At 48.5% G+C, this 26,145-nt stretch overlaps 1 protein-coding gene across 2 annotated transcripts in view; it reads left to right on the top strand.

The window, feature by feature from the left end:
* The window catches only part of WBP11 (WW domain binding protein 11), a 130,196-nt gene that overhangs the window by 33,673 nt on the left and 70,378 nt on the right, over positions 1-26,145 (top strand). For both annotated transcript variants that reach the window (XM_029590471.1, XM_029590470.1), the window contains 2 exons: positions 11,094-11,290; positions 20,741-20,874. In XM_029590471.1, the coding sequence (XP_029446331.1) occupies positions 11,094-11,290; positions 20,741-20,874 (331 nt within the window). The remainder of the gene's footprint in view (positions 1-11,093; positions 11,291-20,740; positions 20,875-26,145) is intronic.

Below are 26,145 nucleotides of genomic sequence, written 5' to 3'. Positions count from 1 at the left end.
CAGTTTTACTGCTACTGATTTTATATTTCTTGATTTGTTTTATAAGGATGGGTGATGTTTCTTTTTTCCCTTTGTTACACTGCATACAGAGACTTTTGCTTGTTGCCGTTTCCAATTCAGTTTTTGTCTGCAAGCTTCAAGTTATGCGTTTTGGTCTCTCTATTCTTGTTAGGTGAGGGTCAGCACAGGTGAGGTTCTCTGCTGGCGTGTAGTTTCTGTGTAGGGCTCTATAGCAGCCTGACTTGGTCCATTTTCCTAATAGGAGATGTATTAGTGTCTTAAGGCCTGGTATAATATTTTCAGTGTTACCTTTTCTTAGGTAAGGTGGTTACTGTTAAGTGCTGGAAATTGGTGGTGTTTTGGAGTGGGATGTTTACTGTTTATGCAATTTCTGTTCAGACAGAATATGTATCTTTTTTTGTGTCATTCTTAACAATAAAAATACTGGACTTTTATTTTTTATTTGTCATAAATTGTAATGAGCAGTGTGTCACACATGTGAGAGTGGTCTGTCAGGTGTGTCACGTTGGGAAAAAGGTTGAGAACCACTGATCTAGAGAATGGCTGAAGAGGTGCTCGCTTACATAAAGGACCAAAATGTGGCAGTACATTCACTCTCGATAGCTCCTGAACAGTCTTTCTCCACAGGAGACCCTATCAGTCTTCTCAACAGTACTGTCTGCTGCCCCTTCTGACCCATTGTCAAGAGCCACTTCCATCCAGGCCTTAACAAAGAAAATGCTGTCAGCCGAAAACAGCACAACAGGCCCAGCCCAAACTGGGGCCTAGTTTTTGATTCCTCCGAACAATCCATTCCCGACTCTCCCAGTAAGGGGAAGAATCCAACATTTCACCGAGTGTTATGCTCATTGGTCGCAGATGGCTGCGACCACTAATGCTCACCTTTTTTTATGCAGCCCTGACATCATTGGGGAAAGTGGTGGCCTCCGCCAGCTACTGCCGACCTCCTTGGCATTCCCGGGACAGCGTGGGTGCTGCCGACCGCCATCTTGCTCATGGGATCACTTAGGCGAGTGTGCGCGCACACAGGCCAGTATTAAGCACATCATAGCGGGAACCTCGGGGGCATCCCCTCCGGATGACGTCTACACTCTGCTATATTTAAGCTGCCTGGCCCTGCCTATCAATGAGTTAGCAAGGAGTTCCCTCATTGCTGAATCCACTTCTCGCATACAGACTTCCTGTTCCAGTTCCTGCACTTTGACGTGAGATGCTCTGGGTACCCGCTCCTCGGGGGCCCTTCCTCGTCTCTGGCTATCTGCTCCTCGGAGGGCCTTCTGCCTTGGACTGCAGTCTGTTCCCGTACCCCGGGACCTCTTCTGGAACTATCTCTCTGTGAGTACCTTGACTCCACGGACTACTACTGAACCAGCTTTATTGTGAGACCCTCTCCGGTGTACCCCGTACCTCGGGCCACTTCCGTGCCAGCATTAGTGAGGAGCCACCTCTGTGTACCCTGCGCTGCAGCTCATTGCCACGTCATCGCTACAGGTTCCTCGCCGGTGTACTCGTACCCGGGCCACTACTACATCATCTGTGAGTGAGGAATCCCTCGGTGTACCCTGCACTGCAGGCCACTACAGAGAGTTCTACAAAATGCTTCACAATGGTAGCAGCTCATCTATGACGTCAAGAAATACAAGTTTTTCCATAACTGGACAACTGGCTAATCACAGCAAGTTCTGGAAAGAAGTACTCCATTCCCTGCTCAAGACGATTTGTCTATTACTAACAATTGGGATTCCAAGTCACATTTAAGAAATGGAATCTAGTCCCCACTTGGAAGCTCAAGTTCATTGGAGTGTGAATAGACTCATTTCAGGAGAGAGAATTTCTACCTTCAGAAAGAGCAAATGTCATGAAATCACTTGTTCACAAGCTACTCTCCGCACTCAACAGCCAGAGTGCTACTAGTGGTCTTAAGACATAATGCGGTAAACATCCCTGTAGGCTCGCTAACCCACATCCATATTGGTTACCTTCAGTGGAGCCAATTGGCTCAGTGGGATCAGCTAATTCAACCACGATCAACAGTGGTTCAGATTATAGGGGACATGAGGTAAGAGTTGCAGTAGTGGTTACATCCCCCTCTTTTCAAAGAAGGAGCTCTTCTTCAAGCACTCCCTCATCAATTAACATTGGTGATGGACACCTCTACCAAAGGATGGAGGCTCACATATGATCCTTTTGGACCCAGGGCATTTGGTCTTACGAGGAAAGCCACTTCAGGTCAACTTGCCAGAGTTAAGTGCAGTAAAATATGCTCTCTCAGTGTTTGCAATCCTTTTTCATGTAAGGAATATCCTAATTCAAACTGACAGCCATGTCGCCATGTTTTATGTCAACAAACAGGGAGACACAGTGCTACATGGCCTCTCTGCCAGGAAGCACTGAAGATTTGGCAGGCAGGAATAGAGCTGTCCCTCAAGCCCACCTGTCTGCCAGGCATCTCAAACATACTGGCAGATAGCCTGCTGCTAGGCATCTCCAACATACTGGCAGATAGCCTTAGCAGAGTGTTTCATCCACCCGAGTGATCACTACAGCAATCAGTAGCAATTATGGAGTCTGCCTTCAGTGGATCTGTTCTCCTGAGAACAAAACAGGAAATTAAATCTGTTTTTCTCAATTTTACCCAGCGATCTCAGACTAGCTCAGGATGCTTTTCTGCTCGACTGGGAAACCAGCCTTATTAATGCTTTTCCACCAGTACCGTTGATTGCCAGAACAGTGCAGAAGCTTCTCCAGGATCATGCTTTTCTGATCATTATAGCTCCAGCATGGCCCAGACAAATATGGTTTGTGTATTTAGTTCAACTTTCCAGCAGTCCTCCCATACATGTGGGGGGCAGTCCTTACATTGTTAATTAAGACAAAGGGATGCTTTATCATTCCAACTTCCCAGCCTTCAACCTAATAACTTGGATGTTCAATAGTCTTTGATCTCGATCTGCCTAGAGAAATAGTAGACACACTAGTCTTGTCCAAAAAGCTGTCGACTGAAGAAATTATGCTTTCAGATGGAATAGATATTCCAAGTAGTGCCATCAGAATGCTTTGGACCCTTCTTTTGTAAACCTAAGCATTTGCTAAAGTGCTCCGCCTTCCTGATTCGGATCTCGCCACATCTTCAGTGTTTTGTACATCTTAGCGCCATAACAGCATACCATGTTCAGGTGGACAGAAAGTTAATTTCTATTCATCCACTAATATTTAAATTCATGAAGGGACTATGGCATGTCAAACCTCTGATGCAGAAACTGTTGGTCCATGGGACTTTAATTTGGCCCTTTCTCAGGCTAATGAAGCCTCCTTTTGAACAGTTATTCAGCTTCACATACATTCTGGACATGTTCTTGGTAGAAGAGTCCGTGAACTCCAAACGCTCATTCTCTATCCACCATACATGCAGTTTGCTCACAACAGGGTGGTCCTCCGTACTCACCCGAAGTTTCTGTTGATGGTCATCTTGGCTTTTCATATTAATCCGTTATATTATCTACCTTCTTTCCAAGACCTCATGTCCAGGAAAGGGGAAAAAACCCTTCATATCTTAGATTGCAAAAGAACTTTGTTTTATTACAAAAAATGAACTTGACAGCTTGCTTATTATTCATTTATTTATTAAAATTTATAACCCGCACATTCTCACAGTACATGTCTGTCACATACATAATCACTATTTTACATACAAAAGAAAATAAGACACTGAATAATAGAACTCAAGTCTGACCCATGTTAATTTTGAAACGCCAGTGTGAAAAGATGTTTTCAGGGCTGCTTTGAAGATTTTATGTGACAAGGCTGACCAAATGGACTCAGGTAGTGTGTTCCAAAGACGAGGACCAAGTACTAAGAACGCTCTGTTACGGGTAACTTACAGTCGTAAGTTACCAACATGGACTGAATTTGCACAGTCTGGTTAAACAAATAAACGTGGGAGAAGCTTGCTTGTTGAGGCGGTTACTACCCTAAACCAATCAAGTGTGGCTCTCTGCTTCAGCGGCAGGAGGGAAATGAGGAAAAGAGGATTTACATCCAGACAACATCTAACAAGGCATTGATTTGAGCAGTATGAGTATACAAACATCGGGGTATCTTCTCGTTACGAAGGTTACTACCCTCAAACATAAAGCCTTATACTTCACTTTGATGCAGCTCCAACACTGCTCTCTGCATAAGTGGTGGGGGTGGAAGGTAATTGGAATCAAAACGTTACCAGTAAGGGCCCTGAACTCAGTGGTCAGGGTAACAGAAAGGTATGGGAAAATAAGTGTGAGAGCTTGCTGGGCAGACTGGATGGGCCTGTTGATCTTCTGCCGTCATTTCTAAGTTTCTATGTTTCTATATTAATTTTGGAGCTGGGACTTCCAAAAGATTTTTTTCTACTGAACGCAGTTGACAGGATAGTTTGTTGAGGCAAGCCAGGTAGTTGATTCATCATTCAGGAGATTGTAAATTAGATTGAGCACTTTGTACTGTGACCTCCATGCAATAACTTCATGATAGTCAGTGTTATATGTTCCCAGATTTTTGTTCCACTTAGTAATTTTGCGGTAGAGTTTTGTATAATTTGTAACAGGCAAATTATAGTCATTGGTAGATGCAGATATAACGAATTGCAGTAGTTCAATGAATTTAGAATTATGGCCCATAGTACAGATGTTCCAGTTCAAATTCTTTAATAGATGCAATTTTCTAAAAAAAATAAAAAATAAATAAGATTTTACAATAAAGGAAATATGCTGTTTCATTGAGAAGTTATGATCAAGAATTACAACAGGGTTGCTGGCAGCTAGAACAATTAGTAACTGTTGAACTTGAAAGGAATCAATGTGGGAAAAGGGCATGTGGAGTTTCTTATTGAGGAAAGCAAAATAACTTCAGTTTTTGAGAGTTTAAAAGTTGCAGTCTGTCATGTTAACCAGCGCTTTACTGAGTTAATGCAGAGTGTTGCGAGTTTAATAGTTCTGGACCATGAGGAAGAACATGGCATGAAAAATTGGATATTGCCTGCATATATTTTATAGTTGACACCCAAGCAAGAAAATAGTTTGCAAGCATGGGCAAGCTAAATGTTGAATAATATGGATGAGAGTGCTCTACCTTGGGGACAGTTGCAATGTTGAATTATGAAGAATACGATGAACCTAACCTAATTCTCTGTGTGCGATTTGTTAAATATGATTTCCTAGCGTGTAGCCGGATGAACTCAGGACCAATGGGTTATACTCCCCTGCTAGCAGATGGAGACAGAGCAAAGCTGATGTCATGGTACATATACCCCTGCAGTGACCTCAGCCCGCCAGTATTCTCCATCTCCAGCAGATGGTGGACCTACCTCTCCCTATGGGGATTGCTGTACATTTTTGGAAGGAGAAATTCTATATCCTGAATTGAGCCCCGCTCTCTAAAGGTCCCTCCCCCGGTTGAGAATTCCAGAGGTGATGTCCGTGATCCCTCAGAGGTGTGCCATAAGAACATAAGAAATTGCCATGCTGGGTCAGACCAAGGGTCCATCAAGCCCAGCATCCTGTTTCCAACAGAGGCCAAACCAGGCCACAAGAACCTGGCAATTACCCAAACACTAAGAAGATCCCATGCTACTGATGCAATTAATAGCAGTAGCTATTCCCTAAGTAAAGTTGATTAATAGCCGTTAATGGACTTCTCCTCCAAGAACTTATCCAAACCGTTTTTGAACCCAGCTACACTAATTGCACTAACCACATCCTCTGGCAACAAATTCCAGAGCTTTATTGTGCGTTGAGTGAAAAAGAATTTTCGATTAGAATTTGGATACAACTTGATTAAAAACTGGAGACCGCAACTGTACTCAACCAACATAAGTGCGGAAGTAGATGCCCTGAACTAGGGATAGGGTAATAGCTTACCCGGTCCAGTAGCTGGTTCCCAGCGTGGACTTTGCTGCTTATGCAGCTGAAAGGCAGCCAAAACCCTCTCCCCCCGCAACCGGAGACTGTCTCTTACTCAGCCAGTAAGCGCTGAACCCAGGTAAGTGTAAAAATAAAAAATGGAAGAAGTCTTTACCTTCCGATTCAGAGACAGTTAGAGAGGTTTTCTGTAGGACTTCCTCCAGTCTCCGTATTTGGTGTGCCTTGCCGACTTTGTTCCCGCTCCTGTTGGGGCAAGGGGAATTGGGCATCTGGGCGGGTTGAGCGGCCCCTGGTGGACTAGCCCCCGCTTTAGGCTTTGTTGCGTGGTAGGCTGCGGTGGCACCATTTTTCGCATGGTTCTGTGTGTGCTGTATTACCCTCTCTAGGAGGTCGATGCGCACGTGTTATACGCATAATGTCAGGCGGGTACTTATGCACACAACTTTTAAAAACATGGGATACGCTCTGGCTGTGCGTGCGCCTCGTCGCACCTTTTTACCTGGACGCTTGAAATTTGTGCTCATAAATATTTAAGTGCAAGCCAATTGAAAGTACAGCTACTGCCGCTAATGGCGCCGGTAACCAAGAAGTCTAAGCGCCTTTCTCTTTGCGCTGCTTGCCATATTAGAGCGTCTCAATCTGACCTGGATTCCAACTTGTGTCAATGCTGTGAGGATGCTCAAGGAGATTTGTCCTCCTCTGACTTTGCTAAGCCTGGCTGTTCCCATTCAGATGATGGGCTGGCCACAGCCTTAACTGGAAATACGCCAGATTTGATTACTCCCTTGACTGGCTCATCCACGGGAGATGGTAATTCAGTTGAGCCCAAGCCAGTGCCTCCTGGACTAGGCATGGATCCAGCTGCCTTTTCTTGGGTGGAGTTGTTCCATGGTTTACAAGCCTTCGTGCATGTGCAGTCTTCTGCCTCACTTGCCCCTGTCCGGACAGATCCTCAGCTAGTGATCCCTCCATCTCCCATCCCTACCGGCAGACGCCAAGTCACCAAGTCATGCCTCATCTTGCCGCAGGTATGCCTGGTAGGGACTCGGATAGCACAGATGAAGAGGCGGACCCCGACTCCTTGGAAGATGGGGAAATCCCCCCTGGGTTGGAACCATATCGGACCATGTTGCAGTTCTTTCATAGAGATGAATTGCCGGCCCTGATTTCCTAGACATTGAAGTTGCTGGGAGTTCCTGGGGCAGATTCTATGACAGAACTGAAGAAGAATCCCATTCTGATTTCCCTGTGGAAAACTCTTGCTTCTTTACAGTGATGGACGCCATTCAGGAGTTGAGGGAGGAGCGGCTATGGTTATGGAATACGCTGCCGTCTTTTTAGCAGGCGCGGGCTGTGATTAGTCCGTACTTCAGTCAGAGGAGTGGCCTCGGTGGTGGCAGCCAGACGACAGCTATGGTTGCAGAATTGGTCAGCCGACGAGGCCTCCAAAGATAATCTTACAAAAATGCCCTTTAAAGGATCACTCTTATTCGGGAATGAGTTGCAAAAGTTGGCCAGTAAATAGGGCGAGTCCCCGGCTACCAGGGGATAAGAGGAAGCAGTTACCGTGTCCCTTGTCTACGAGGGTCGTCCCAGGGGTTCCCAGTGTTTTCGCCCTTACAGAAACTCGACATTTCAGAGGTCTCAACTGCTCAAGAGAGGGATAGGTTTGGGTCCTCGCTTGTCCCGAACTCCCCAATGAAGGTTTACCGATCCATGTTCGGGACGAGGAAATAGAGGGGCGGCTATATCTCTTTTACCAACGGTGGGTCGAAATCACATCAGACAAATGGGTCCTGGAAGTTATATGGGAAGGATATGCACTGGAATTTCGCAGCACTCTTCAAGATGTGTTCATGAGGTCTTCTTGCCACTCCCAACAAAAGAAACAGGCAGTGGAGTCTACGCCCCTCAGGTTCCTCCGGATGAGAACTGTGATCCCCGTACCTATGCCTCGGGGAAAATACAGGGCGTTATTCCATTTATTTTGTTGTACCCAAGAAGGAAGGTTCCTTTCGCCCCATCCTGGACCTCAAGAGTGTCAACAGTCACCTGCTGGTGACTGATTTTTACATGGAGACCTTATGATCCGTGATAATGGCTGTGCAATGGAGAGAGTTTCTAACCTCCCTTGATCTATCCGAAGCCTATCTACATATTCCAATCCGATGAGAACACCAATGTTTCCTATGCTTTGCAGTACTAGGTTGCCATTATCAGTTTCAGGTGCTGCCATTTGGCCTAGCCACCGCCTCCAGAACAATTTTCAAGATTATGGTGGTCGTGCCAGCAGCGTCGAAAAAAGATGGGATCCTGGTGCATCCATACTTGGACGATTTGCTGATCTGGGTCAAGTACTTGGAAGAGAGCCACCTGGTGACCAACAGAGTAATCTCGTTACCGGAACTTGGTTGGGTAGTAAATCTCTCCAAGAGCAGTCTCGCACCTTCCCAGTCCTTGGAGTATCTGGGAGTCTGGTTTGACACGAGCCAGGGCAAGGTCTTTCTGCCGACCACACGGATCCAGAAGTTGATGTCCCAGGTGCATCAGTTGCTGAACATGATATGCTCAACAGTGTGGTGCTTTTTCATGTTCTCGGTTTGATGGTGGCCACCCTGGAAGTTCTACCATGAGTGAGGGTGCATATGCATCCGCTTCAGCGTTCTCTGCTGTCACGTTGAAACCCGCAGTCTCAAGACTATTCAGTTCGGGAGCGAACTGGAGAAGTTAGCCAACAAATGGGGTGAATCCCCAGTACCCTAATTACCTGAAGACAGGAACAAAAGAACATATCAGTGCTCCTCCCCCAGAAGAACCAAGGGTAGAGGATCGCAGCGTTTTAAACCTTACAAGAAAACACAGGCCCAAGCACCTCGTTCTTCAGAAAGGTCTCGGTCCTTTCGGAACAAGCACATTAAGAGAGGAGCAAGCTCAGGGGCAGGCTCCGGCCATACCCCACAATGAGAAGGCGCAGATCCATCCACAGGAAGAAGACATAGGGGGCAGACTTACCCTCTTCTACCAAAAATTGGTCGAAGTAACATCGGACAAGTGGGTCCTAACTATCATTCGAGAGGGGTACTCCCTGGAATTCCAAAGCATCCCCCCAGACAAATTTATGAGATCACCGTGCCACCCCCACTCTAAGAGACTGGCAGTGGAAACCACACTAGCAAGACTACTCAGCCTGAAGGCAATAGCTCCAGTGCCCACGTCTCAACAAAATACTGGACACTATTCCATCTATTTTATTGTTCACAAGAAAGAAGGAACATTCTAGCCCATCCTGGACCTCAAGACCGTCAACCGTTACCTGAAGGTACCAAACTTCCACATGGAAACTCTGCGCTCCATTATAATGGTGGTACAACCGGGAGAATTCTTAACCTCCCTGGACCTAATCGAAGCCTACCTTCACATCCCAGTCCATTAGGACCACCAGCACTTCCTGCGCTTTGCGATACTGGGCAATCATTACCAATTTCGAGCGCTACCCTTTAGACTAGCTACTGCTCCCAGAACCTTCACCAAAATTATGGTGGTGGTAGCGGCAGCACTAAAGAAAGAAGGAGTCCTGGTACATCCTTACTTGGACGATTGGCTGATCAGGGCAAAGTCTCCGGAGGAGAGTCGCCATGCGACCACCAGAGTCAAGAATCTACTACAAGAGCTCGGGTGGGTCGTGAACACAGCCAAGAACTGCCTACAGCCCTCCCAGTCATTAGAATAAATGGGAGTCCGGTTCGATACCAAGCAGGACAAGATCTACCTTCCCCCTCCAAGGAGAAGGAAACTGATGAGTCAATTGCAAAACCTGTTGAACTCGGCTTGCCCCAAGGTATGGGACTACCTTCAAGTCCTCGGCCTCATGACATCAACTCTGGAAGTTGTTCCGTGGGCAAGGGCCCATATGCAACCACTACAACGCTTCCTACTGTCATGATGAAATCCAGTGTCCCAGAACTACTCAATTTGCCCCAGCTACCAACAGAGGTTAGGCATCAGCTTCAATGTTGGCTACAGGAAGAACACCTAAGCAGAGGAGTAAACCTATGCCCACCGAACTAGATCTTGCTCACCACAGACACGAGTCTGCGAGGGTGGGGAGCACACTGTCAGGAGCTAACAGCCCAGGGACAGTGGAACAAAGAAGAGGTGGAATGGAACATAAACCTCCTGGAAGCTCGAGCGGTCAGACTAGCCTGCCTGCGATTCAGCCACAGACTCCGAGGCGAGTCTGTCAGAGTCATGTCGGACAATGCAACAACCGTTGCCTACATCAACCACCAGGGAGGAACCAAGAGCCAGCAGGTGTCTCTGGAAATAGACTGTCTCATGGAGTGGGCAGAAACAAACCTGCAAGGAATTTTGGCCTCCCACATCGCAGGAAAAGACAAAATCTCAGCGGATTATCTCAGCAGAGAGAGCCTAGACATGGGGGAATGGTCGCTGGTGGACACAGCCTTCCAGCTGATAGTGAATCAATGGGGCCCCCCAGCCATGGACCTCCTAGCAATTCGTCGCAATGCCCAAGTCCCCAGATTTTTCAGCCGCAGACGAGAACCCGCATATGCTCAATGGAGCTCAAAACTACTAGCGTGGCGTTACCCACATGTAATGGCTAATTCATCCTGCTGTCTCTGGAAAACACCATTTATGATAAGCAAACTTGCTTTATCACCTGAGTAACTGCAGGGTCTTTCCCCATCCTCTTATAATTTTTTTCAGATTTGAAAACGAACACCATTGTAATACAACTTGTATAATTAGGCAACATTATGCTTTAATGGGTCATTCTTCATTGACTTGATGAAGAGAACAAAGCTAGTCACAAACATATTAGTTAATCCAATAAAAAGGTATAGCCTACAACTTGTTTGACAGTTTTATTTCTATATTCAGAAGCTGGGATCAGGCTGACAAATCGCATATCCATTCTTCCATTTTAGAAGCAGTGAGAGAAGATGTATAAAACTTGTGAATTCAAGGGATTTTATTTAATGATGGATCCTGTGAATGTTATGATTTTTAAGGCATCCCAGACATAGAAGAGTTCTATGTCTGGGATGCCTGGTTCTTTTTTTTTGGGTTACAGCACCTGGTGGAGAGAGGTGGGAGTATATGGGAGAAAGTGTGCTACTTGACATGATTGTAGTTTTGGGGGTCTTGTTGCAGAATTTAATCCAGTGCAGCAGCCACAGCTGAATGAGAAGGTGCTGAAAGACAAGCGGAAGAAACTGCGGGAGACCTTTGAGCGTATCCTGCGCCTGTACGAGAAGGAGAATCCGGACATCTTCAAGGAGCTGCGCAAACTAGAGCTGGAGTATGAGCAGAAGCGGTCCCAACTCAGTCAGTACTTCGATGCTGTAAAGGTGAGCTTCCTCCTCTGAATTACAGCAGCAGAAATGCTTACAGCTTCCTCATGGTCTTAATGCTGTTAATTCAAGAAAATGGCTTGGGAGAGGAAGGGTGATTCTGAGGATTAGTGCTCTAAGGATTTAGAGCTTATCACTTGAAATGCTAGTTTGTTTTGCTTCAGTAGTATCTAAAAATAGTTCTCTGTCAACAAGCAGAGCTGTATTAGCCATGACATGTGAGTGATGTTATCAGACGCACTAAATGGACCCATCTCAGTAATGTTTTTACTTTTTAGCCTATGCAGAAGTTTCTGTGCACATGCTGCCTCATGAGCCCCTTAGTTATTTTTTTGTCTGAGCTTCCACACAGACATGTACCCTCTCTCTTTTACAGTTTTCTCTCTAACTTAGGGTTTTCTCTTTGCTGTTTTGCTTTTGTTTCGCTGCCTCAGCAGCCCCTCAAACAGCACTTTTCTATGTTCAAAAAAAATTTTAATTTACGATACATAGGGGACTGGTTGATGGGCACACAATACTTTTCAGACACCTATATTGAAGCACAATTGCTTCTTCCAATATCGCTTCGTTATGCTTTACATGCTCCTAACGCTTCTTTATCTCGCACAATCAAATCAGATCTGCTTTTACAACCTTTAAGAAGAACATGGATATGGCTAATGAGGAAGAATTCGTTATCTGACAACATATCACCATTTCTTCCATTTTGTGGTAATCCAAAGTTCTTTTTAGGATCGGATGCATCACGATTTCGACTTTGGGACCGTGCGGGACTCAGATGCATTGGACAATTAATACATATGGATGGATCTTTTCTTACTTTTAAAGAACTTCGTTCTTTTTATAAACTCTCAGCTATTGACTATTATCAGTACCTTAAAGCTCGACATTATATACAATCGCTTGGTTCACCAACCTTCATGGACACTAATTGGCAATTTTTAAGTAACTGGTTTGATCCAGAAAACCCCCAGAAACGTTCTATATCATATTTGTACAAACAATTAGAGTCTTCATATAAGATTTGGTCCTTGGAGAAGGTGCAACTTAAATGGCAATTAGAACTTGAGCAACCGATATCAATTGCAGTATTGAAATCTGCATTTGTTAGTACGCGTAAAATTACAATTAATACGCTCTTGCGGGAAACTAGATATAAAATTATCTATAGAATGTACATTTCCCAGCATCAAGCATTCAAAGCAGGTTTCACTAACTCTGATATATGTATCAGGTGCAAAGGAGGACCAACACACTTGGGTCATTCCTTTTGGAGTTGTCCAACAATTCAAATATTTTGGAAGAAAGTTTATCATACTGCAAATAAAGTTGTGGGTTATAAAATTCCACTTTCTTCATTGGTGGCACTTTTTGGAATCTTTCCTAACTCATTCAAAAGAAATAAGGTCTCGATTCTCTGGATTACAAAAGTTTTTTTATTAGCTTGCAAAGCCATACTAACAGCCTAGAGAACTTCAGAAGGACCATCTATATTATTATGGCGTTCTTCTATAATAAATCTACTAACCATGGAAACCTTGGCTATTAATCACCTGTCTATCAAGACTAGAAGAGCAATAAATGCAGTCTGGCTTCCCTTTATTCTAACCTTACCACATGAATCTAAAAGTCTTTTTTTAAATCGTATAGATATTTGATATGTGATCCTTGTGCTTCTTCGATGCAGGGAGGGAAAGAGGGATGGGGGGAGGTAGGGTTATGGGAGGAGGGGTAAAAATATGGATAGAGTTAAGAAAATATGTACCAAATGTTATGCTTTGGTAATGTTCATTATTTATAATAAAAACAGATTTAACATAAAAAAAGAAGAAATATCTAGAATGTCTGGTTCCATGAAGGCAATGGCCAGTGGCTTCAAAGGTAAGATGTTCATCACTGATGGCCTTGACATCTGCTGCAGGTGCCTGGAACCGGACTATGACTCCGCAAATTGCCACAACTGATCAAATGTCCCCTAGGACCCAGAAGAACTGGGCATGGAAAATGACAGAGCTTCTTCCCAGAGCAAAGCCTACACAGATGACCTCCATGTTAAGTCGAGCAAAGGCTTCTCGAGAAGGATTTCCTTAGCTATGGTGTCGGATTATGAATCCACTGTAACTTCAGGATCAAGCAAGGCACTGGAGTAGGAGCACTCCACAACGCACTCTCAAGATTCATTTCCATCCCGGGGCTTGCTGGCACTGAAGAAGCACCTTTGTCGTTATTAGCACAGTTGGTGCCATCTGTGCAGGAGCTCTCGAAGCACCCGGTACCATAGATTCAGAAGTCCACGATGCCACAATGTATGAGCCCTCGGTGCCATAAAAGCTTGTAGTGACTCCAGTGCTGGTGGGGTCCATGTGCCTTCATTTTCCTGGTTGTAAAGGTAACTTTATCAATGTCTCAGTTCTTCTACCAGAACCCTAGATTCATCAGGGCTTCATCAGTGTCGTCTGCTCAGAGCACCCAGTCCTGGTCTATCCTTCTGTGTCTGGAAACACCAGACCCTATCTGCTCCATCATGCCCTTGGTCTCCATGCGACCCCTACCACAGGTAGCCCAGGGGAAAGTCACTACTTGGATTCTGGTTCATCCTGTCTTGGTATTAGAGGAAGATGTCTCTTCAGCTCTGGCCCAGAAGTCACAGCAATCCATGTGAACTGGTGAAGACTTTCTTTTCCTCTTTGATGACTAGTGACAAGGAGGGCACCCTTAAAGGATGGAGAAAGTATTCCCTTCCACTTGAAGCTGTGGGAACTCCTATCAGAAATGCCAGCTGTGGAAGTTAGTCCACCTCTGTTGGGCAACCATCCTCCTCTGCAGAGGAGTCCAGACAACATTCAGAGGATAAAGTGCAGGGCATGCCCTACTAGTCCTCCCACAGGAGTTTTTTCCCCTCTGAGAAGATCGAGTTCTCTGCCCTGATTGGCACCATCTTCATCAGGGTCACAGATTAGCATCCTTCTGCCTTTTGGTTTGGAGGAAGAGACTATGGGGTTTCCCTCAGACCATTTATCTGATATGTTAGAGTATTCATCTCCTCTAGAAGAGCCTTCCTACTCTCAGATTTCTGGAAAAATTGGGAGTTGATGTCTGGAGGAAATATACCCACACATGGAGGTCTTCGAATTACTTCAGTTTCTGGAAACCCCTTCTGAGCCAACAGCAATCCCAGTATATCAAATTTTTTGGGACCTGCAAACAAGAATGTGAGTCAATCCAGCCTCCTGCTCCCCAGTAGCCAGGAAGCTGGATCTCAAGTACAGAGTGCAACAGGCTTAAGGCTTTGGTATAGTCCAACTGCTCCACCAATCAATGGTGGTAGAGTTGGTTTTAAAGTGGTCCAAGAAGACAGATGTTTTTCAAAACATCCCTGGTAAGGATCCTCGGTTGCTGGACAACTCTGGAAATAAAGATTTCAGATTTTGATGCTGAACACCTGCATTGCGGCCCATCAGCTTTTTATGATTCAGTACTTACCTGACTACATCAACAAGTTAAAGCCATTCCTGGATAGGGAGCAAGTTTACTTAGGGAATAGTCACTGCTATTAATTGCATCAGTAGCATGGGATCTTCTAGGTGTTTGGGTAATTGCCAGGTTCTTGTGGCCTGGTTTGGCCTCTGTTGGAAACAGGATGCTGGGCTTGATGGTCTGACCCAGCATGGCAATTTCTTATGTTCTTATGTTCTTATGTTTATCACTAGGCCCTCTTGAATGCAGAAGAGTGTGAAAAGCATCTTATCCAATTAGTGTACAAGTCATTTGACCCAGCAGCTAGGTCCTTTGTAGCAGCCATTGAAGCATGTTGAATGGCTTGGTTAAGAGCAAGCGGTCTGCAGGAAGACATCCATGACAAGTTGGCTGATGTCTCATGCTCTGCTGACAGTCTCTTTGGGGACAAACTCAGAAAAACTGTTGCCAAAATTAAGGACTAGCATGCAACTATCCAGTTCTTTTCAAGGGGCTCTAACCAGCCTTCCTCCTCCAGGCATTCATACCTCTCTTATAAGCAGCCCCTCTTCCAGAGTCATCCCTTCTGTCAATCTCAATGTATCATGCTCCACCTGTACTAATATTACAACAGCTTCCAGCTAGAAGATGCACAAGAGAGATGCATCAACCTAAAGTGCCACAAATGTCACAACCTAAGCTGGGGCTAGTCTTTGACGTGCCTCAGATCTCAGACCTCAACTCCTCCAGTAAAGGAGGGAGAGGGGATACAGCTGTTCCTCAATGAATGGAGGAACATCACCAAGGACTGTTGGGTGTTCCAGATTAGGAGTCTGGTTACTGTTTGCGCTTTTCCAGTGTTTGGCCTTCAATTTCACTTGGTCCAACTTCATAAAAGTAGAGACTCTAATCAGTGGGTGATGGAACTTATACCTCCTGGGCAATGTGGCAACGGGTTCTATTCTTGCTATTTTCTTATCCCTAAGAAGTCAGGGGATTGAGACCTATCTTGGATTTACAAAGACTAAACAGGGAAGGTTGTTATGGGAGAATTTCAAAATGAACACTCTCCACACCATTTTTCCTTTCATCCAAGCGGAAACTGGATGTGCACTCTGGAACTTAAGAATGTGTATGTTCACATTTCCATCCATCCTGCTCACTGATAATATCTTAGGTTCACAGTGGAGGGCACTTACTACCAGTACAGGGTTCTGCCTTTCAGCCTCTCTACATTCTCGAGGGTCTTCATGAAATGCCTGGCAGTAGTGGCAGCACACCTACATCACTGGGGAATATGCATCTTCCCATACTTAGATGACTGACTGCTGACAGAACTGCCTCAAGTGGGAGTGCCAGTCTCCTTGGAGAAGACCATTCTGCTCCTCCATTCCCTGGTCTTTATACTCAGTTTTGCCAAATCAAACCTCATTCCTACCCAGAGAATCAAGTTCATCAAGGCTTGGATAGCTGTTCTGGAGTAGAAAAGAGCAACCTGCCTTTCAATCTTTGGTCCAAAGATTACTGCAACAAGACCAAGTCACAGCCCATGCAAATCTGGTTCTTCTTGACCTCATGTACATGTGGTCTCAGTGACTCACCTGAATATGAGAGCTCTTCATGGCCACTTAAAACAGGGGTGAGAAAACAAGGGGATGGGCCCCCCACCAGTGGAGGAAGGAGTGTTGTACAGGTCTGAAGGAGGGCACACCGGCTGCCAAATCAGTGAAGAAGAAAATAGCTGCACTCTCAAGTGTTGGTGCTGTGGAGGCACTGCATGTTCAAGAAGGAGGGAGCTGCCAAGAGCTTAGTGACATCATTGTAAGCATACCATGGCTTAGCCAGTCATCTCTTTTGGTGGACTGGGGAGGGGACCTGCTTCTGCTTTGGTGGGCCTGGGCTGGGAGCCGCTTACTATGTGGCAGAACTAGACATCGGAGGAGCCACTGTGGTGTTCCACAAGCCAGGAAGAGCTTCCACTCTCAGGCCTCAGCCCAATTGGAGTTCTTTTTGCCACTGGATCCCTACCCAGGGAGAGAGATCACAGCTATTGTCCGCCTAAAGGAAAAGAAGTGGTGAGCTAGGAAATGGGCAAAGATGCCAGAGAGAATGAGGAGGTGGAGGGAAAAGAGGGAGGAGGTAGGGAAGGGAAGAATAAAAGCAAACTGGGTTAAATAAGTAAATCAAAACATGAGAAAATAAGATGAGCAAACTAAGAAAAATACAAAAACAGAAAAATTGGAACAGTGAAAACAGTAAAAAAGAAGAAGAAAAAAAAAAAAGTCGGTCAGGATGGAGTTTCAGTACCTAAAGAATTTTGGCTGGGGGCCCCTCAACCAGTTGCATGAATGTAAGGGGGGCTACGGTTCAAAATGTTTGCTCACCTCCGAGTTACAGAACACACACAAAATAGTTGAATAGAAACACATTTCCTAATATGTTGTACAGTTAGATTCTTAAGCTCCCTTGTCTACTACAGTTGAAACATTTACTGTATATAAAATCATATTGGACTCAATGTTGCTATATATATGTACAAGCCATTAAGCCCGTCACAACGGGCTACATTACATTTTTGTTTTCGGTCCATTTTCGAAAACAGCACCCTCCTACACTTTTTCTCCCTCATTCCCCCTTCCCCTCAGTCACTCACCCCCTTCCCACCCCTCAGTCTTACTCACTCTCTGTCTCCCACTGCCTCCTTCCCCTCACTCTCACCTCTCTCCCCTTCCCTCAGTCACTCCCCCACCCTGTCTCAATCCCATCCCCTCTCCCTCAGCCCTCCTCCACTCCCTTTTTCTCTGCTCCACAACTTCTTACCCTTCCACTTACTCACATCCCTGTCTCTCACCTCTCCCTCATTCTCCCTCCCCCTCCCTCCCTCCCACTCAGTCCCTCCCTCCCACTCCGTCCCTCCCCCTCACTCAATCCCTCCCTCCCCCTCACTCAGTCCCTCCCTCCTTCCCACTCAGTCCCTCCCTCCCTCCCTCTCACTCATTCCCTCCCTCTCTCTCTCTCCTCCCTCCCTCTCTCTCTCTCCTCCCTCCCTCGCTACTGGCCGCCGCCGCTGCTCCTCGTCGTCGTTCGCCGTTGCCGCTGCCATCCGACGCCGTTGCCGCTGCCACCCGCCGCCACCCGACGCCACCATCGCCGCCGCTGCCACCCGACGCCGCCATGTTTTTTTTTTTTTTTTACACTGGCTAAGACCGACATCCTTGCCCGCACATGCGCAGTAGAGCTGTGCTCTACTGCGCATTTGCGGGCCGTCGGTCATGGCCCATTTATAAGGTAGATACATATTTTTTTTTTTAAAGCATCAATCAATTGGATTTTGGTTCACATCTCTCTTTGATATTAAAACAGGATATATGATTATAGAGATTAGTGACACAGATGGTCTATGCCATGCCCCAGATTATGAAATGTATAGTTACCCCATAAAATATAGTGGCACAGTTTATTTTGTTTTTAGGTACTGTAGGATTGGGATTGTTCTGTTATCTTATTTTCATTTCATTTTGCACATTTGCACACATTATTAACACAAAGATTTCCCCACTAACTAACCATGCTGGCAAACAGTCGAATTTACCAGCCCAAAGCACCATATTTCTTAAAGGAGTTAAGCATCATTCATTTTAAATATCCTCATTCACTCTCTTTCCTCATGCTCCCAACAGCTACTCTGGCTATCCAAATTAATTTTAGGGTAAAGTGCTGCACTTGCTGTGCAGAGGATTTCTGAGTCTCGATTTTAGCACAGATTAATATGGAGCTAGTACTTTATTGCCCTTAGCAACAGCGCTTTTAAGAGATATATTTATAAATCTGCATTAGACATTTACTGCACAAGCGAGATGCATCAACCTAAAGTGCCTTAATGCAATGATAATGCTTTTACAAATGCATGCAGACCAGCTTGTGACTAGACAATTTCATGGTAATAAAAAAAAAACTGTTTGCTTGAAAAATCACAAGCTGTGTTGTAGCTAACTTTCATGTAAACAACTCAGAAGATGTAGCTAACTTTCCATGGGGTCTTGTGAGATACATTTCCAGCCCCCCCCCCCCCCCCCACACACACACACACACTGCTGCCTCTAGAGTAGCCCCAAGGTAATAAAAGAAAAACAAACAAAAACATTTTTGTAAATCATGTGGTGAAGTCACCTCTCCTCCTTTTCTAACCTCACTCCATAAAAATTGATCCCCTTCCCTAAATCTCAGGACCCCGCTTCCCACCCCATCCATACTTATCAATCCCTGGTAGGCTAGTGGGACCCGGAGCTCCTCCCAGGCTCCGGGCCCTGCGCCATCTGACTGAAAATGATGCCAGGAAGCCACTTTTCTAATTATGCTGCTATCACATTACAAAAGTGGCCGGCTGGTACCATTTTTATTCAGATGGTACAGGGCTTTGGAGCCTAGGGGGTGCTCTGGCCCTTTCAGACAGCACAAGGCCCAGAGTGTTGGGGGTGTTCTGGGCCCCACTATCCCACCAGGGATTAATATGTATGGCAGGCATGGGAGTAGGGTCAATTTTTAACAAAGGGGTGTTGTTGGGAAAGGAGGGGAGGGGCCTTCTCTGTGGTTTAAATGTATTTATTTTTTTTACTTGCCTTGGGGCCACCTCTAGAGATGGTGGGGGAGGGGGGGGCCAGGCCAAGGGGTCTCACAGTACCCCCAGGGATTTTGGACACTGGGGCAGGAGCTTTGGGGTAGATTTTCAAACTATGCGAATAGGCCTACTTTTGCTGGCGCATCAGGCGCAAGCAAAAGTACGCTGGATTTTAGTAGATACGGCGCGCGCAAGGCTATCAATTCTATATAGCCGGCGCGCGCCGAGCCGCGCAGCCTACCCCTGTTCCCTCCAAGGCCGCTCCGAAATCGAGCGGCCTCGGAGGGAACTTCCTTTTGCCTTCCCCTCCCTTCCCCTACCTAACCCACCCACCCGGCCCTGTCTAAGCCCCCCCCCCTTACCTTTGTCGAGGGATTTACGCCTCCCAGAGGGAGGCGTAAATCCCCGCACGTCAGCGGGCCTCCTGCGCGCCGGGATGCGACCTGGGGGCGGGTCCGGAGGGCGCGGCCACGCCCCCGGGCCGCCCCGGGCCGTAACCATGCCTCCGGGTCCGCCCCCGAAACGCTCCCGGCACGCCCCCTAAACGCCGCGCGGTTCGGGCCCGCCCCCGACACGCCCCCCTCGGAGAACCCCGGGACTTACGTGAGTCCCGGGGTCTGCGCGCGCCGGTGAGCCTATGTAAAATAGGCTCACCGGCGAGCAGGGCTCTGAAAATCCGCCCCTTTATTTGGACTGCTCAGACCCTTTAAGATGATGGCAGCCCTGGGTTTTTGGGCTGCTATTATGCATTAGTTCTTTGAATAAACGATGATGTTTTTCCTGGCAATATTTTATAACTGGGGAAAATACCACAGGGTTTACTAAACTGCGGTATCACAGTTTAGTAAATGATCCCTAAGAAGGCCTGAAATTTTGGAAGCTAAGCAGGGCTGGGGCTGGCTTGGCTTTGGATGGAGAATTGCTGAGGAAGACTAGGTGCTAAGGACTGTAGAAGGCAAAGGCAAACTGCTGCCATATCCTGCTAAGAATGTCACAATCATATGTTGGACCATAATTGCCAAAGTCTGTAAAAACAGATAAGTTCTTCCCACCCAAAGCAACCCTTCAAAGGTTTCAAGATAGCCTGGTTGAGGAAACTTATACATCTGTTGATCATTTGTTGGATGTTTGTAATACAGTACAGAGCATTCTCAGAAAACCAGTAGCATATTAAAATGCAATCCAAAGACCTGTTTCCCTTGGAGTTTTAACAGTAAAGGACTTGTGTACGAAAGGTTTTATCCCATTTGTGTTTATGGAAAAAATGTTTAATCCATAGGACACTATGCCTGAAATAAACTTTTTTTAAAAATTTCGTGTGTCGCAGTCACTGTGCTGTCTGATAACCTATCTGTGGTTTTTGTGTTTCTCAGAATGCTCAGCATGTGGAGGTAGAGAGCATCCCTCTGCCAGACATGCCTCATGCCCCCTCCAACATCCTTGTCCAAGACATCCCATTGCCAGGGGCACAGCCACCCTCTATCCTAAAGAAGACATCTGCCTATGGGTAAGGAAAAGACCTCCTAGCCAAAGTCTTTTTAAAGTTGTAATCATACATGCCACAAATACAGAATCTGGTTCAGAGTTGTCATAGCGGGGGAGCCTTTCATACTGCAACCATTTAGTGATCTTCTTTTTTTTATTTTTCAAATATACCAGGTGTTGCATTACCTTTGCCTGGCTTATCCCACTAATATAATTTTTGTGCCATTTTGTAGGCCATTCAATTTGGAATTTAACAGTGCGCGTTCCCTGTACGTACCTGGATCAGTCCAGACAGTGGGTTATGTCCCCAATCCAGCAGATGGAGTCAGCACAAGCTTTGAGGGGGCGTATCCATATATCCTACTACCCCCTCTGCAGGAGTTCAGTATCTTCTGACTCCAGCAGATGCGAGTAGGGGAATCAGGCTTCTCCTCCTTTTCCTTCTTTCTCACTTCTTTTGCTTGATTATTTTGCTGCCTTTTTCTCATGGATCAAGTTTGTAACAAGTCTTGTATAAAGTTTTAAAAAAAAAAGTAAAGCAGGGTCCTTTCACCTTTGGGGGAGTGACTTATCTCTTCTGTCTCTTTTCTGCAGCCGTGCTGTTTTCTTTGTCGTTGCAGCAGGGGTAAGTAAGTTTTATTCCTCTGTAGTTTTTCTTCACAGCACAGCTCCCGGTGCCCGCGAAAGCCGGTGGTGCCGGCCTCTTCGTTTTTCTTCACTCACCCGCGGCCATTTTGCAGCTCCTCGTGGGCTGCTGCCACGCTTGGGAAAGACTTCTGGGGCGGGTTGTGTGGCCGGAAAGGCCCCCCCGCGGCACCCTCCTGTAATTTCGGACAGCGGGCAGTGCGGGCCGCCCGGGCCCCCCCCACAGCGGCGCTTTCGTGCGTGTGGGCCCCCCCCGAGGCTTTTGCTCTTTTTTGCCGCCGTTTTTCATTTCTCCCCCGGTGATCCCGATGCCGCGGCCGTCGCACTGTGCGGCCTGCGGCGACCCGGGGTCCCAGATTTCCCGGGAGGGCATCTATGCACGATGCCTTCCCGGGGGGGGGGGGGGAAGGTACCTCATAGTCCCTTACTGAATTTTCTTTTTTGCCCGGGTGGCGCGGGCCGGCCACTCCGCCATTTTTGGCGGGAACGGGGGCCAGCTTACATTCTGAGCGCCCGGAGGCGCAGGCCACGAGGGAGAACGTCTCTCGGGAAGACTCTACAAGCGGGGGCGCCCCCCCCCCATTCTGGTGCAGGAGCCAAGCACCCAGAGCCAGGGAGCAGGAACCACGCCGCCCCTCGAAACGCACCCGGGCAGACCGGGATTCTCTCCGGAGTTTATCCTGCTCATGCATACCGCTTATCTACAGGGACTGGACACACCTGTGGGACCCCCCCCCCTAAGATCCCACGGATGTCGCCCTCGGTGCCGGCCCCCCCCCCCCCCCCCCCCGACCCTTCGGGAGCGGGGGCCTCACGTCCTCCTACTCGGGTCCGTTCGGCGCCAGAGGCAGTGGGGGCGGTGCCCGACCCAGCGGGACAGGGACCTGACCTGGACGGGGGCCAAGGGGACGGCACGCAAGAAGGGGATGATCCGGGTACCCTACGCCTCTTCCAGAGGGAAGAACTGGACGACCTCATCCCGCAGATCATTCAGGAATTAGATTTGGACCCTCCACTGGACCCGCCTGCTCCAGTGGCTCCCGCTGTCGTCACCTCCTCAAAGAAGGGAGATCCGGTCCTGGCGGCGCTTCGGCCGAGGGCTCGGGCTTTTCCTATCCATGACTCGTTTTTACAACTTCTCACCAGGGAATGGGACACCCCGGAGGCCTCCCTGAAGAGCAGCCGGGCGATGGAAAAGCTGTACCCGCTCCCTGAAGATTTTCTGGACCTCATCAAGGTCCCAAAGGTGGACTCCGCAGTGTCGGCGGTCACGAAGAGGACGACTATCCCAGTAACGGGAGGTGCGGCATTGAGAGACACACAGGATCGTAAGTTGGAGGTTTTCCTTAAGCGGGTCTTCGAGGTCTCCGCGCTAGGCATGCGGGCGGTGATGTGCAGTTCGCTTGCCCAGCGGGCTAGTCTCCTTTGGGTACAACAACTCCTCACGTCTCAGAATCTGCCGGCCGATGAGGCTGCTCAGGCGGATCGGCTGGAGGCCGCAGTGGCGTATGGGGCGGACGCCTCGTACGATCTTTTTCGGGTCCTCGCAAGATCCATGGTATCAGTAGTGGCGGCACGCCGACTACTATGGCTACACAACTGGGCGGCAGATACGTCCTCGAAGTCCAGTCTGGGCTCTCTCCCCTTCAGGGGCAAGTTCCTCTTCGGGGAGGATTTGGATCAGATCATCAAGTCCCTGGGGGAGAACGCTGTTCATCGGCTGCCGGAGGATAGGTTTCGTCCTTCCAGAGCATTTTCTTCTTCTCGGACCAGAGCCAGAGCGCAGCGGGTGCTACAGGGGATACAGACAGGCGGGCGCCCGGCCATCCGCCCCCAGGTCTCAGCCCTGGTCGCGCTCCTTTCGCGGGCGTCGGCCCGCACGCACTACTCCCGGACCCAGGGAACCCCTCTAACAAGTCTTCACAATGATGCCAGTCTCGCCCACTCCCCTGTCCCCAGGATTGGGGGCCGGCTAAAGTTTTTCTACGCAGAGTGGGCGCGGATCACCTCGGACCAGTGGGTCCTGGATACCATAAAACACGGCTACGCATTGGAATTTGTCCGCCCCCCGCAGGGAAGGTTCATCTTTTCTCCCTGTGGCTCGGACCTCAAAAGAAGGGCGGTGCAGCTGACTCTGGACAGACTCCGGGAGATTGGCGCTATTGCGCCCGTGCCCTTCGGAGAGGTGGGCTCGGGCCACTATTCCATCTATTTCTTCATGCCAAAGAAGGACGGTTCCTTCCGGCCTATACTAGACCTCAAGGAAGTCAACAAATCCCTTCGAGTCGTTCGGTTCCGCATGGAAACGCTCCGATCCGTGATTGCGGCGGTACATCGGGGGGAGTTTCTCGCCTCCCTGGACTTAACGGAGGCCTACCTGCACATTCCCATCCGCCCGGACCACCACCGTTTCCTTCATTTCAAAATCCTGGACCAGCATTTTCAGTTCACGGCTCTCCCGTTCGGATTGGCGATGGCGCCGCGCACCTTCACCAAGATCATGATAGTCGTGGCTGCAGCTCTCCAGAAGGAAGGCATCCTGGTTCATCCTTATCTGGACGATTGGCTCATCCGGGCGAAGTCATTCGATCATGGACGCTCAGCGGTGACTCGAGTAGTACGGTTTCTACATTCCCTGGGATGGGTAGTGAACTTCTCCAAGAGCTCCCTCACTCCCTCGCAACGCTTGGATTTCTTGGGGGCGACCTTTGACACCCTACTGGGCAAAGTTTTTCTGCGCCAGGACAAGGCTCAATCCTTGCGGGATCACACACGACGGTTCTCTGCGTTACCAGAGCCCACCTCCTGGGACTACCTACAACTCCTGGCAGTGATGGGGTCCACCATCGACCTTGTACCTTGGGCTTTCGCGCACCTCAGGACCTTACAGTGGGCGCTCCTCTCCCGGTGGAAACCAGTATCACAGGACTACCAGATGATTCTCCCGCTCCCGCAGAATGCCAGGGACAGTCTGGGCTGGTGGTTGGATCCGCCGAACCTGGCCCGGGGCGTGTCCCTCGATCTGCCAAATTGGGTGGTGGTGACTACCGATGCCAGTCTAGCAGGCTGGGGTGCAGTATGCGATCGAAGCGCCACGCAGGGGACGTGGTCCGCGGTGGAGGCGAAGTGGTCAATCAACCGTCTGGAAACCAGAGCGGTCCGGCTAGCTCTGCGACATTTCCTCCCGCTTCTTCGGAACCGGGAAGTCAGAATTCTATCGGACAACGCTACCACCGTGGCCTACATCAACCGACAAGGAAGCACGCGCAGCCCGCAGGTCGCGCTCGAGGCGGCGCTACTGATGCAATGGGCGGAGCGTCATCTCGTCCGGCTAGCGGCCTCGCACATCGCCGGGGTGGACAACGTCCAGGCGGACTTCCTCAGTCGTCAACTGCTGGACCCAGGAGAGTGGTCTCTCTCCGACAAAGCGATGCAACTTATCGTCCATCGGTGGGGGGCCCCCCACCTGGATCTGATGGCGTCCGCTCTCAACGCCAAGGCTCCACGCTTCTTCAGTCGCCGGAGAGAGCGCGGCGCGGAGGGAGTGGATGCCCTGGTCCTTCCGTGGCCCCCACATCTTCTGCTCTACGCTTTTCCACCGTGGCCCCTGGTGGGCAGGATGTTCCGCAGAATAGAAAGCCATCAGGGGACCGTGGTCTTCGTCGCTCCGGAATGGCCCAGGCGACCCTGGTTTGCAGACCTGCTACAGCTGGTGATCGACGGGCCAATCAGGCTGGGGCACCTCCCCCAGCTCCTACATCAGGGCCCGGTATTTTTCGAGCAGGCAGAACTCTTCTGTCTTGCGGCCTGGCTTTTGAGAGGCGCCGCCTCCGGCGTCGGGGCTACCCAGAGGCGGTAGTATCCACGCTATTGCGGGCATGAAAAACATCGAAGTCGGCGGCCTATGTTCGGGTCTGGAAGGTGTTCGAGCTGTGATGTACCAGCCAGGCCACGAGACCCGCTAAGGCTTCTGTACCTCAGATCCTTCAGTTTCTACAGGCGGGAGTGGAAAAAGGGCTCGCCTATAATTCACTACGGGTTCAGGTGGCCGCCCTTGGTTCGCTGTTGAGCGATGGGGGCTCTCTTCTACAGCATCCTGACATTGCTTGTTTTCTCAAGGGGGTCAAGCATATGCGTCCTCCGTTGCGGGACCCTTGTCCCTCCTGGAGTCTTAACCTTGTGCTTCGCTCCCTGTCGGGACCACCGTTCGAGCCGCTGCGCAGCACAATGATAAAGGATCTCACTCTCAAGACGGTTTTTCTTGTGGCCATCTGTTCCACTCGATGCATCTCGGAGCTGCAGACTCTGGCGTGTAGAGAGCCTTATCTCCGTTTTTCCGACTCTGGAGTTTCGCTTCGCACCGTTCCCTCCTTCCTTCTGAAGGTGGTTTCTGCATTCCATGTGAACCAGACGGTGGAGCTGCCGTCCTTCTCCTCCTCAGAGCCGAAGTCTCTCCGTCTCTTGGATGTCAAGCGCACTCTGCGCCTCTATCTGGAGGCTACAAATGAGTTCCGGATCTCTGACCATCTCTTCGTACTCTGGTCCGGACCTAAGAAGGGGTCTCAGGCCTCGAAGGCTACCATTGCCAGATGGTTGAAGGCCGGCATTGCTGCTTCCTGCATTGGGGCGGGACGGACTCCCCCACCCG

This window comes from Rhinatrema bivittatum, chromosome 2 (genome assembly GCF_901001135.1).
Source record: "Rhinatrema bivittatum chromosome 2, aRhiBiv1.1, whole genome shotgun sequence".
NCBI lineage: Eukaryota > Metazoa > Chordata > Amphibia > Gymnophiona > Rhinatrematidae > Rhinatrema > Rhinatrema bivittatum.
Note: the sequence above shows the minus strand (reverse complement) of the source record. Positions and strands in the feature narration are given on the sequence as shown.